Raw genomic sequence first — 12683 nt, forward strand, 5'->3', positions numbered from 1 at the left:
AGGATTAGAGATGAGTTGAGATAATTAGAGATGAGAGTAGAGAGAGGATTAGAGATGAGAGTAGAGAGGGGATTAGAGATGAGTAGAGAGGATTAGAGATGAGAGTAGAGAGGATTAGAGATGAGAGTAGAGAGAGGGTTAGAGATGAGAGTAGAGAGAGGGTTAGAGATGAGAGTAGAGAGAGAGGATTAGAGATGAGAGGAGAGAGAGGATTAGAGATGAGAGGAGAGAGAGGATTAGATATAAGAGTAGAGAAAGGATTAGAGATGAGAGTAGAGAGGATGAGATATGCGAGTAGAGATGATTAGATATGAGAGTAGAGAGAGGATTAGAGATGAGTAGAGAGGATTAGATATGAGAGTAGAGAGAGGATTAGAGATGAGAGTAGAGAGAGGATTAGAGATGAGAGTAGAGATAATTAGAGATGAGAGTAGAGAGAGGATTAGAGATGAGAGTAGAGAGAGGATTAGAGATGAGATTAGAGAGATGATTAGAGATGAGAGTAGAGAGGGGATTAGAGATGAGTAGAGAGAGGATTAGATATGAGAGTAGAGAGAGGATTAGAGATGAGAGTAGAGAGAGGATTAGAGATGAGAGTAGAGATAATTAGAGATGAGAGTAGAGAGGGGATTAGAGATGAGAGTAGAGAGAGGATTAGAGATGAGAGTAGAGATCATTAGAGATGAGAGTAGAGAGAGGATTAGAGATGAGAGTAGAGAGGATTAGAGATGAGATTAGAGAGATGATTAGAGATGAGAGTAGAGAGAGGATTAGAGATGAGAGTAGAGAGATAATTAGAGATGAGAGTAGAGAGAGGATTAGAGATGGAAGAAGAGAGAGGATTAGAGATGGGAGAGAGAGAGGGAGAGAGAGAGATAGAGAGACACAGAGAAATAGAGAGATAGAGAGACAGAGAGAGAGAGAGAGCTGGAAAGAAGAGCACGGCCCCTTGACCTTCAGAGGTTTGTGTTTGCATTCTGAAGGCAACACCAAACAGACGAGGTGCTCAAAAACATCAGTCTACTTCTGAAGACTAAACTACCACCTCGCCCCAGTAGGCGACTTCTCCGACTTCTCATCTACCAACCAGTCTGCTGAACCCCACAGCCGAGGGCTGCTGATACCCAGCTCTGTGGAGCGGAGGCCAGGAGAGGCGGGGAGCAGATCTTGGCTGCCAACCACGATGGCGCATGCCAGGGTGTAGGAGCGGGCGCGGAGCTGGCAGGGTAGGGCGTTTTACCACAGCGCTGATAGCCAACCTGCCATATTTATTACTCCTACCAGTCCACAGATAACAATAATAACAATAACAGATAAATAGCCAGCCACGGGATGGCGCCAGGATCGCACCACTCACACCCAACGTGCGTGTTTGTTTGTGTGTGGGTGTGTTTATGTGAGAAATGGCGTGTATGTGAGCAAAACGCTGTTGGAAAATGAGACACGAGTGGGCCTGTGAATGCGTGTGTGTATGAGAGAGAGCATTTGTGTGCAAAACAACAGTTGGGTTGATGGTTGAATGGTGTATGCATATAGCGACAAGCCGTGTGTGGTTGTGTGTGCGTGTGTATGCGCGCTACACAGGACTGAGAGGCACGCTAACCCGTCCTCTGGCCACATCCAATCTAGACTCCAGACCCTCCGGTCAACAGTGTGGTGTCATGATTGTATGGTCAGGACTGGGAGTCAGTCATGAGGTCAAGAGAGCTACTGTAGCTACTAGCAGTTTAGTTTAGGAGTTTCTATAACCGGTGTTGCCTGTTGCCGCGGTCCCTGACCGCCGGGCCACAGACCGCTACCGGGCCGTGAGTCACCCGCTACCGGGCCGTGAGTCACCCTCTACCGGGCCGTGAGTCACCCTCTACCGGGCCGTGAGTCCCTCTCTACCGGGCCGTGAGTCACCCTCTACCGGGCCGAGTCACCCTCTACCGGGCCGTGAGTCACCCTCTACCGGGCTGTGAGTCACCCTCTACCGGGCCGAGTCACCCTCTACCTGGCCGTGAGTCACCCTCTACCGGGCCGTGAGTCACCCTCTACCGGTCCGTGAGTCACTCTCTACCGGGCCGTGAGTCACCCTCTACCGGGCCGTGAGTCGCCCTCTACCGGGCCGTGAGTCACCCTCTACCGGGCCGTGAGTCACCCTCTACCGGGCCGTGAGTCACCCTCTACCGGGCCGTGAGTCACCCTCTACCGGGCCGAGTCACCCTCTACCTGGCCGTGAGTCACCCTCTACCGGGCCGTGAGTCACCCTCTACCGGGCCGTGAGTCACCCTCTACCGGGTCATGGAAGGATTAGGTGGCCTTAACAGCATGTGAGACAACTTCATCTCTGCCAACCTTCTGGATCAGGACCGAAAACCTTGCCCCCACTTCTCACATCCTATCTCTGCGAAGCGGGGATTTCCGCAGTGATGGCGACCAAAACACAGAATTACGAGTAGGCTGGATACGGCACGCTACGCGGACCGCACCCCCCCCCACCCCCTTGGACGACTGGTCCTTGGAAATATTGTCAATATGGAACCGGTCCCTGGTGCAAAAAACGCTGGGAACCGCTGGTTCATAGGACCAAACAGAGCTCGCTACTAACAGTGTATGAGGTACTGAGGGGCTTCTTACCATGGTGAGTCCAGGCTGCATCCCAGCACGGATGGCTTCTATCTGCGTCGGGGTGAACTGGATGGTGTTCCTGTTCAAACACAACACAACAGACGGAAGCTCTTTTCATGAGAGGGCGATTGTTTTTTTTCTTCCAGATGCGATTAGCCTAACATTTAAATATCAACAGCCTAGTCTGACAGGGCTCGCTACTGTGCGCGACTGAAATGCCAGCCGATCCAACATTCTCGGCAAACGCAACATCTAACATGATGGGGAGGGGAAGGGGGGGGGGGCATTTGTACCAGGCTGGAAGAAACGTGAGAGGGGGGTTAGAGTGGGGGGAGAGGGTGAGGGTGGGGTCTGGGGAGAGGGCGGGGGAGAGGGTGAGGGCGGGCTCAGAGTAAAGGCGCTGCGCTCTACGGTATTGTGACTGGTGGCATGGAGGTCAGAGGTCAGAGCCTTGATCTCTGCTCAGAGCTAAGTTTACCCAAGCACAGCAGGAGGCCGGGGGAAGAGGGGGGGGGGGGGGGGGGGGGGGGGGGGGCTGGGGGCTGGTTCAACACTTGAATTTCCACCCTCCTCACCGTTTGGGCTGGTTGTACGGGTACGGCCCCCGGTTAAGAGGGACGTGAGGCTCCACCACCAAGGTCCGGTCTTCCTCCTCCTCCTCCTCCTTCTCCTCCTCCTCCTCATCCGCCTTCCTCTTCCTCCCCTTGTCTGTCCTGGTCCGGACGGGGAACTTGATCCTGAAACACAGGAAGTCAGGTGGTGAGCAGGTGGGGGGGTAGGGACGAGAAAGGAACAGCACTGTGAATTAAGTTCTGATGGACGGCGTTCATTCTCTCCCCTGCTGGAGGTCTACAAGGACAAGTGTGAATGACCATGACTCATCATAACTTATACAACCAACTGGAACTTTTAATATCTTTCCATCTCCACGCCCATCCACTCTCTACCATGATCATAATAATAATAATAATAATTATTATTATTATTATTCATTATATAGAGTCGGAGACAATCTCAAAGTGCTTAAAAATGGTCTAGCTAACGTTGCCTCCTTCCCAAAAGCGATTAGCCAACATTAACGCCATCTTCATAGGGCCCTGCTCATTCTAATCTCATTTGACCTTTGACCCTTACCTGAAGGGCGGTATCTGCAGGTCGGTGTTCTCCTCGGTGACCTTGACCGTGTATCCAGGGAAACAGGACCTCAGGTGGTCGAGGGACAGGAAGGTGTCGTTGAAGTCCAGCGTAGAGATCTGATTGGGCATCTTGGAGTAGTGGGCGCTGCCCGGGTCACCGTACCCGAGGATGATGTCATGGAGCCAGTCGGGGACGACGCACTCCGTGTTCATCAGGTTCCTGATGGTCTCAAGGACGGCCTGGAGGACAGGAAGAGAAAACCGGAAGAGGAAACAGAATGAGGAAACAGGATGAGGAAACAGGATGAGGAAACAGGATGAGGAAACAGGATGAGGAAACAGGATGAGGAAACAGGATGAGGAAACAGGATGAGGAAACAGGATGAGGAAACAGGATGAGGAAACAGGATGAGGAAACAGGATGAGGAAACAGGATGAGGAAACAGGATGAGGAAACAGGGTGAGGAAACAGGGTGAGGGAACAGGAAGAAGAAACAGGGTGAGGGAACAGGATGAGGAAACAGGGTGAGGGAACAGGATGAGGAAACAGGGTGAGGGAACAGGATGAGGGAACAGGGTGAGGGAACAGGGTGAGGGAACAGGATGAGGAAACAGGATGAGGGAACAGGATGAGGGAACAGGATGAGGGAACAGGATGAGGGAACAGGATGAGGAAACAGGATGAGGAAACAGGATGAGGAAACAGGATGAGGAAACAGGGTGAGGGAACAGGGTGAGGGAACAGGATGAGGGAACAGGATGAGGAAACAGGATGAGGGAACAGGATGAGGGAACAGGATGAGGAAACAGGGGGAGGGAACAGGAAGAAGAAACAGGATGTACAGGGATGAAGATATCCATGTCTAGGTAGCTAGGTATATATCTATATAACGCTCAATAATAATGTACATATATATATACAGTAGGACCCCACTCATCCGAACTTCAGAGATCCGAACCTCCCGGTCTACCGGACAGGCAAAAAAAAGTTTTTTGTTTTTTTTAGCCTGCTATCTGGTTACTGGTGGGATTTTCATTACAGTAGCCTACTGTATCCTACTGTGAATAAAAACAGAACTGTATGTAGACCTACATGTTGCCTGTAGGCTGTAGCCTACTGTCACGTTTCATTTCTTTGTTACTTTAATGTCGAGCGCAAAACGCAAACTGCTGCTGCGCAAGAGCTGCATTCCTTGGTAGCCAGAAAGCGCGTCAGCAACCTGAAGCAGAGGAGCATCGAGTCATTTTTCGTTCCCAATTAATGGACTTCAGGAACACAGACGTGTTGTAAGCATGTAGATTATCCTACTAGGCCTACTGTATTTGTTAAATAATAGCCTACAGCCTATAGGCCACGTTAGCCTACATCGGTTGTTTTAGAGACTTTCTTTTAGGCTACAATAGCCTAAGACACGACAACTTGTCTGTCATTTCATTTATTTATTTATTGATTATCATTTGCTCTAATTGTTCTAATGTTGGGTTGTTTTTAGGCTATCCCATTTTGTTCTGCGAATACAGTAGCCTATCGATGCAGCGTACGCCTCATTTGAGAATAAAGTACTGTATTTGATCAAAGCATGCACTCAAGTGGAAATTCGGTTACTTTATTATAGGCTACTGTAGGCCTATTATAGGCTAGGATATATGAGTTTAGTTGGCTATTTGATTGCAATTTTGATGCATTTTCACAAGTAATTAAGGGTATTTATCGGCCTATTATGAGTCTATATGAAACAAGTATACCACTTATTGAATTTGGTGCATTTTAACATAAGTTTCAGTCATCCGGACATTTCAGAGATACGAACGACCTTCGGTCCTGTTGGGTTCGGATAAGTGGGGTCCTACTGTGTATATATATATACACACACATGCATACATTTTTTAAAACATCCAGGTGAAGTAAGCGGACTGCTCTCTGCTGGTGTGTGAAAATGCAAATCTCATGCTACTGTACCCACACACACACACACACACACACACACACACACACACACACACACACACACACACACACACACACACACACGGACGTGGACAGACGGACACACACGTCACGTATACTGTAGAAGCGGTTGCACCACTTAAGAATATCACACACACTTCTGTCACCATTTGAGATACCAGGCATAACATATGGAAGGGTGAAAAAGACACTAGTCTACAGGACAGCCTGAGGTGACAGGAAACAGGAAACCAACATCATTATCAGGCATTAATGTAACAATACAAAAAATCTCTCAAACTCCTGTCACCATTCGAGACACGAGGGCAGATCATTATAGATGGAACCACACTACATGAAAGAACACACGAGAAAATTCTTTAGCAGTTTATTTTAGGTGGGTAAGAATAGCAGTGGTGCATGTCAATTATGTTTTAATGAGCTGCCAAGCTCCTCATGTCCTGTGTCTGTGGCTCAACCCCACTGTGAGCTAACGGGGGGGGGGGGGGATTAAAGTGGTTCTTGAAAAGCTGTTCCCTCTCATAGACAGAGGCCTCCCACAGATTTAAAACAAAACAACAGAAATTAGCTTGAGAGAATGCAGGAGAACGTAAAACTGTGATGAGCTATCTAATGACCAAGTACAGTATGTACGCTCTAAAAAGGTGTGAAAACTATAAACTGAGCCAAACTAATCTGGAAGCCTACAGAAAGATCAGCACTGTCCAGACTCCAATTAGACACTTGCTAAAAAGAGACCAGAACCTATGACTAGTGGAAAATACTACAGCTGCCGATGAAAATCCAGCGCCATAAGACAGGGTTCCCACTCCACAGCAGCCTGCAACTACAGGCACGCTTCCAGAGATTGATGACGGGGGGGGGGGGGGGGGGGGGGGCTCACTGCAAGGTCACCCCGGGAGGACTGCCTCTGTCTGGGGTCAGGGGGAGGGACTAGGGGCCTTGATCTGGTGGTAATCCTGGACCCCGCCTCCCCCAGCCCTGGGCAGCTTGGTCTGAGTGATAGATCACCATGAGGGGATGCAGGCAGAGAAGAGCCAAGGACTGGGAGGGGAGGGGGGCGGGGGGCAAGGCCTGGTGGGGGGGTCTCAAATGGAGAGATGGGAGGAGGGAGAAGGTGTTGTGTCTGGATTATAGGTGCGGGGGGGGAGTGGACATGTTATCTTGAAGTTGTTCCAATTGGGCTCGTGTCTTCAGTAGTGGAGGTAGTGGAGGTGCAGTGAGAGAGAGAGAGAGAGGGAGGGAGAGAAATAGAGCAAGGGAGGGAGAGAGGGGGAGGGAGGGAGACAAAGAGAGGGAGGGAGAGAGAGGGGAGAGAGAGAGAGAGAGAGAGAGGTGGAAGGGAGGGAGGGAGAGAGAGAAAGGGAGAGAAATAGAGCAAGGGAGGGAGAGAGGGAGACAGAAAGAGGGAGGGAGAGAGAGGGGGGTGAGACAGGGAGAGAGAGATAGAGAGAGAACGAAGATGATAGAGAGAGAGAGAGAGAGAGAGAGAGAGAGAGAGAGAGAGAGAGAGAGAGAGAGAGAGAGAGAGAGAGAGAGAGGTGATGTCTGGTTTCGAGGTGAGGGGGGGTTGTGCTGCGCTTACCTTGAAGTTGTTCTCCTTGGGCTTGCGCCTCATGATGATGTTGAAGGTCTCGTAGGGGTCCTCGGTGCTGTTCTGGATGCTGCTGGTCATGTCCTGCTGGTACTGGTTGGGGTCCAGCCACATGCGGAAGGTCCTGGTGTCGCCCCGCAGTTTGGGTTTGGGGTCAGGGCCTGGGTGGAGGAGGAGGAGGAGGAGGAGGCACAAACAACAGCACAGCGGTTATAAAAATAAATGTCGCTGCCGTGATATTTGAAACTGTAGCATAGTGCAGATTCAGTAACGCTAGACGGAAGCCAGGACCCAGGTTTGGAGGGATGACTTGGAGCCAAATGAACCAGCCAGTAATTCAGTGTCCGCACACGTCGTCGCTGACCTTCTAGCTACTAATAAAAGTAGAGATGATAGGCGATGGGCTAGGAGGATTAGTGCTTGACCACGCAGGGACGAACCACAGGCTTTAACCTGCGTCACACGACCCTGCAGGCAAGCGTGAACCAGACAGCCTCTTCAATAAGGAGCCGAGGCACATCTAGTGTGTATTTGATGGTCATCGCTTACGTAAGTACACTTACACTAGTACGCACACACGCGCACTCACACACACGTGAAATGTCCTTGAAATCAGAGACGGATTACTAACGAGGCCAACGCCGTAAAAAGCCAGGGAGGGTTTTAGAGGGGGGCCAGCCTCGCCGTTTCGCAAATCCCAGGGCCTCTTCTCTCCTCCCTAAAAACAGCTTAGCTGACCAATCCTGGCCCACCTCAGCACCCACACGCATTACACACCAAATCCTCACACGCTCACACACACACTTTGATAACTCTCTCTCGAACACACACACACTTTGATAACTCTCTCTAACACACACACACTTTGATAACTCTCTCTCTCGAACACACACACACACACTTTGATACCTCTCTCTCACATGCATGCACACACACGCGCTCACACACACTTTGATACCTCTCTCTAACATGCACAAACACTTTGAAACCTCTCTCTCTCTCTCACACACACACACGCACACACACACACTTTGATGGCTCTCCCTCACACCCTGGCGAGGGCCTTCGGGCTGCTTCCCTCAGGGAGCAGGTCAGCCAGCTTCCACAGACGTCTGTGTACGTCTGTATTTATGTATGTATGAGTGTGTGCGCGTGCGTGCGTGTGAGTGTGAGTGTCTGCCTCTGAGTGTGGGTGTGTGTGCATAATCAAATCTCCTCTCCGATCAGCAGCAAGGGCAGAGACAGAGAGGGACACCTCGGGTGTTAAAGATTTGAATCAAACGTTAAGGGGCGTGCCCTGGGGTAAGATGGCCGCCCTGGGGAGTGACGGCCCTCGGGCGCCATGGAGACGGCTGCTGCCCTCAGGTCAACGGAACGTCAGTGTGGACAGACCGGGTCTCCGCGTGACTGTCACCATGACAACCTCTAACCCGGCTTCCAGAGGATGGAGGTTAGGGGTCGACAGGGGAGGGGTGACGTATACGTGTGAAGGTGGGGGGCCGTACTGTGTGTGTGTGTGTCTGTGTATCCGTGTGTGTGTCTGTGTATCTCTGTGTGTATGTGCCTGTGTATCTGTGTGTGTGTGTGTGTGTGTCTATGTGTGTGTGTGTGTGTGTGTGTATGTATCTGTGTGTGTGTCTATGGGTGTGTGTGTGTATCTGTGTGTGTGTGTGTGTGTGTGTGTGTGTGTGTGTGCACCCACCCTCCTCGATGACGCGTCCCTTGTCGTCCAGCATGCCCTGCACCTCGCAGCCCCTCACGTACACCAGGCCGGTCTGCTCCACGAAGGGCTGGCGCCGGTCGAAGCGCGTGCCGTAGGGCAGGTTGGGGCGCACCGTGACCAGGAAGCAAACGTCGTGCTTCCGCAAGCCTGGAGGGAGAGAGACATAGAGATAGAACGAAGATGAGAGAGAGAGAGAGAGAGAGAGGGGGGGGGGGGGGCACAGAGAGAGAGAGAGAGAGAGAGAGAGAGAGAGGGAGAGAGAGAATGCCCTGTCAGCACTCGGCTGATCTTTAAAACATGAAGCTCTAATTATACAGTAGGGGACAGGAGGGGCTGGAGAGAATCAAATCACACAGCAGTGTAGTAAGGAAAGTGTGTGAGAGAGGAGAGGAGAGGAGGAGGGGGAGGAGGAGAGGAGAGGAGAGGGAGGAGGGGTAGAGGAGAAGAGAGGGGGAGAGGAGAGGAGAGATGCTGGTCCCAGTCAGCAGGACATCCCTGTCAGTGACATTGAGCAGGACTGTTCTAAGTCTCAGAGGATTAGAGAGAGAGAACGATGGGGAATCCTTCTATAAAACCTCAGATTGATTTCTAATGAGTCCTCATCTCTATGATAACTGTCAGTCAGACGCATGGCAGCTTCCATATCTATTCATTTTCACTTTGACTTGTGTGTGTGTGTGTGTGCCTGTGTGCGCGTGTGTGTGTATGTGTCGGTGTGCGTGTGTGTCTGTGTGTGAGTGCGTGTACGTGTTACCTTCCCACTCGTGCTTGATGTGGTCTCTGACGTTGAGGTTGACGGTGATGTCGGCGCGGACGCGGGCGGGCCAGTTCTCGCCGATGTTGGGCTTGGCCACCTCCACGATGGAGAAGGCGGTGATGGTCTGAGCCATCCTGGCCCAGCCCCCGAACACCGCACTCCCATACTCAGACTGCCTAGGAGGGGGGGGGGGGGGGGGGGGGGAGACACACGTTAGGCCACAGAGACTCTCACTCCAGCGCTCTTTTCTAACCGCTCGGCCCGTCTGAATCGGTCTGGGTCGGTCTTGGGTCTGGGTTGAGTTCTAGGCTGGTCTTGGGTCTGGGTTGAGTTCTGGGTTAGTCTTGGGTCTGGGTTGAGTTCTAGGCTGGTCTTGGGTCTGGGTTGGGTTCTGGGTTAGTCTTGGGTCTGGGTTGGGTTCTGGGTTAGTCTTGGGTCTGGGTTGGGTTTTGGGTTAGTCTTGGGTCTGAGTTGGGTTCTGGGTTAGTCTTGGGTCTGGATTGAGTTCTGGGTTAGTCTTGGGTCTGGGTTGGGTTTTGGGTTAGTCTTGGGTCTGGGTTCTGGGTTAGTCTTGGGTCTGGGTTGGGTTCTGGGTTAGTCTTGGGTCTGGGTTGAGTACTAGGCTGGTCTTGGGTCTGGGTCGGGTTCTGGGTTAGTCTTGGGTCTGGGTTGAGTTCTAGACTGGTCTTGGGCCTGGGTTGGGTTCTGAGTTAGTCTTGAGTCTGGGTTGGGTTCTGGATTAGCCTCAGGTTCTTGGTTGGGTTCTGGGTTAGTCTCGGGTTCTGGGCTAATCTTGGGTTCTGGGTTTGGTTCTGGTTTAGTACCATGGCTTCATGCGGGCCACCACGTCCTCGATGTCCTGCCGGATCTCGTAGGTGGACTCCAGACGGAACAGGTTGAAGTTCCTCAGCAGATAGTCATGGAGAGTCAGGAACTGGAGGTTCAGCTTAGGCAGGGCCAGGCATCCTGGAACACACACACACACACACACACACACACACACACACGCAACACACACACACACACACACACACACACACACACACACACACACACACACACACACACAAACAGGCACACATGGACAAAAACACACAAACATAGAAACAAACACACACACACACACACACAAAAGAGCACACACATTTAGCGACAAGGTAAAACTGTAAGAAATCATATTCCCCAACGGCAAAAGCCAAAAAACTAAGCCTATCATATCAACAAGTGTTTTACTATTGTGGTGTCAGTAAGAATATCAGCTATGGATCAGCGCTCTAATCTCACATAAGTAATGAGCTTAGGGAGCCGGGGTTTGAGCAGAGGACGTTTGAGGGGGTGAAGGTGGCCCTGGCAGCCACAGAGGATCAGCTTCATTAACCAGGGTACCAGCTCACTGCCAGATCAACACCCCTGGGGCGCGGGCTGACGCGCATGCCAAGTATGCGCACGCACGCACACACACGCTCACACACAAAGACACACATGCTCACGCAAACACACACACGCTCACGCAAACACACACACACACAAACACACCCACATATGAACACACACACACATCCAAACACACACACCTTCTCCGGAGTAGTACTCTGTCGGGACGATGTTCTCATCCCAGATTATCTTCTCTGTTGGATAAAGGGGCATCTGGTTAAGTTGCTCGATCTGAGAGATCCTTCGCTCATGCCGGGACACCTGTGTGTGTGTGTGTGTGAGAGAGAGAGAGAGAGTGAGAGAGAGAGAGAGCGCGAGAGAGAGAGAGAGTGTGTGTAAAGGAGAGAGAAACAGAGAAAAGGGGTAAATGAACAATGTCTCATGGCTATCTCTGTCCTGGTGATCCTTATCCTTATCATACCCCTCAGACTACAGAACCACACACACTCGCACACACACACACGCACACGCGCACGCACACACACGCAGGCAGAAAGAAGAATTCATACAGAATCAGTAGAGAATACTAGGGCATCTTCTGTCATGACAAAAAAACAACTTAATTTAACCACACACTACTGGCTCTGTCAGTATCAGATAGCTATCATAGATAGATAGACATGATTAGACAGACAGACAGACAGACAGACAGACAGACAGACAGACAGACAAAGGCCAGCAAAAAAGGTACATTCAGTACTATTTACAGTAGTACAGTAAAAAACATAATGAAAGAGTCTACAATCTCAGCTGTACCGTCAATTCAAGTAAATCAGGCTGTCGACTCAATCAAATCAAGCTCTGCACCAAAACAACCTGTCTGGCTGAGGTCCCTGGAGTCCAGCCAGTCAGAGGATGCACTGGACATTCTGATGGCAGCTGGTACGAGGTGTGTGTGTGTGTGTGTGTGTGTGTTATGTGTGTTTTAGGTCAGGGTAAAAGCTATGGCCTAGAACGATGGTTGTGTGTCAAACATGTTTAATCTCCATGCCCATGTGGTCGCTAGCCACCATGCCTATATAATCCTGGTACAACGCTGTGTTCTCTCACTGGGAGCTCAACCAGGGAGCTCTCCCAATGTGCTGGGCCTGGGCTGGGACTGGGGCTAGGACTGGGGCTAGGACTGGAGGACTGACTAGGACTGGGGCTAGGACTGGGGCTAGGACTGGAGGACTGACTAGGACTGGGGCTAGGACTGGGGCTAGGGCTGGAGGACTGACTAGGACTGGGGCTAGGACTGGAGGACTGACTAGGACTGGGGCTAGGACTGGAGGACTGACTAGGACTGGGGCTAAGACTGGAGGACTGACTAGGACTGGGGCTAGGACTGGGGCTAGGACTGGAGGACTGGGGCTAGGACTGGGGCTAGGACTGGAGGACTGACTAGGACTGGGGCTAGGACTGGAGGACTGACTAGGACTGGGGCTGGGACTGGAGGACTGACTAGGACTGGGGCTGGG

At 51.2% G+C, this 12683-nt stretch overlaps 1 protein-coding gene across 1 annotated transcript in view; it reads right to left on the reverse strand.

The window, feature by feature from the left end:
• The window catches only part of aqr (aquarius intron-binding spliceosomal factor), a 63469-nt gene that overhangs the window by 36265 nt on the left and 14521 nt on the right, over positions 1 to 12683 (reverse strand). Inside the window, exons 16-23 of the mRNA XM_084451058.1 lie at positions 11364 to 11484; positions 10614 to 10755; positions 9787 to 9965; positions 9012 to 9179; positions 7301 to 7470; positions 3745 to 3986; positions 3186 to 3347; positions 2620 to 2689 (exon numbers count right to left, since the gene is read on the reverse strand). Of these exons, the coding sequence (XP_084307184.1) occupies positions 2620 to 2689; positions 3186 to 3347; positions 3745 to 3986; positions 7301 to 7470; positions 9012 to 9179; positions 9787 to 9965; positions 10614 to 10755; positions 11364 to 11484 (1254 nt within the window). The remainder of the gene's footprint in view (positions 1 to 2619; positions 2690 to 3185; positions 3348 to 3744; positions 3987 to 7300; positions 7471 to 9011; positions 9180 to 9786; positions 9966 to 10613; positions 10756 to 11363; positions 11485 to 12683) is intronic.

The sequence above is a fragment of the Borostomias antarcticus genome, assembly GCF_949987555.1.
Source record: "Borostomias antarcticus genome assembly, chromosome: 16".
Lineage (NCBI taxonomy): Eukaryota > Metazoa > Chordata > Actinopteri > Stomiiformes > Stomiidae > Borostomias > Borostomias antarcticus.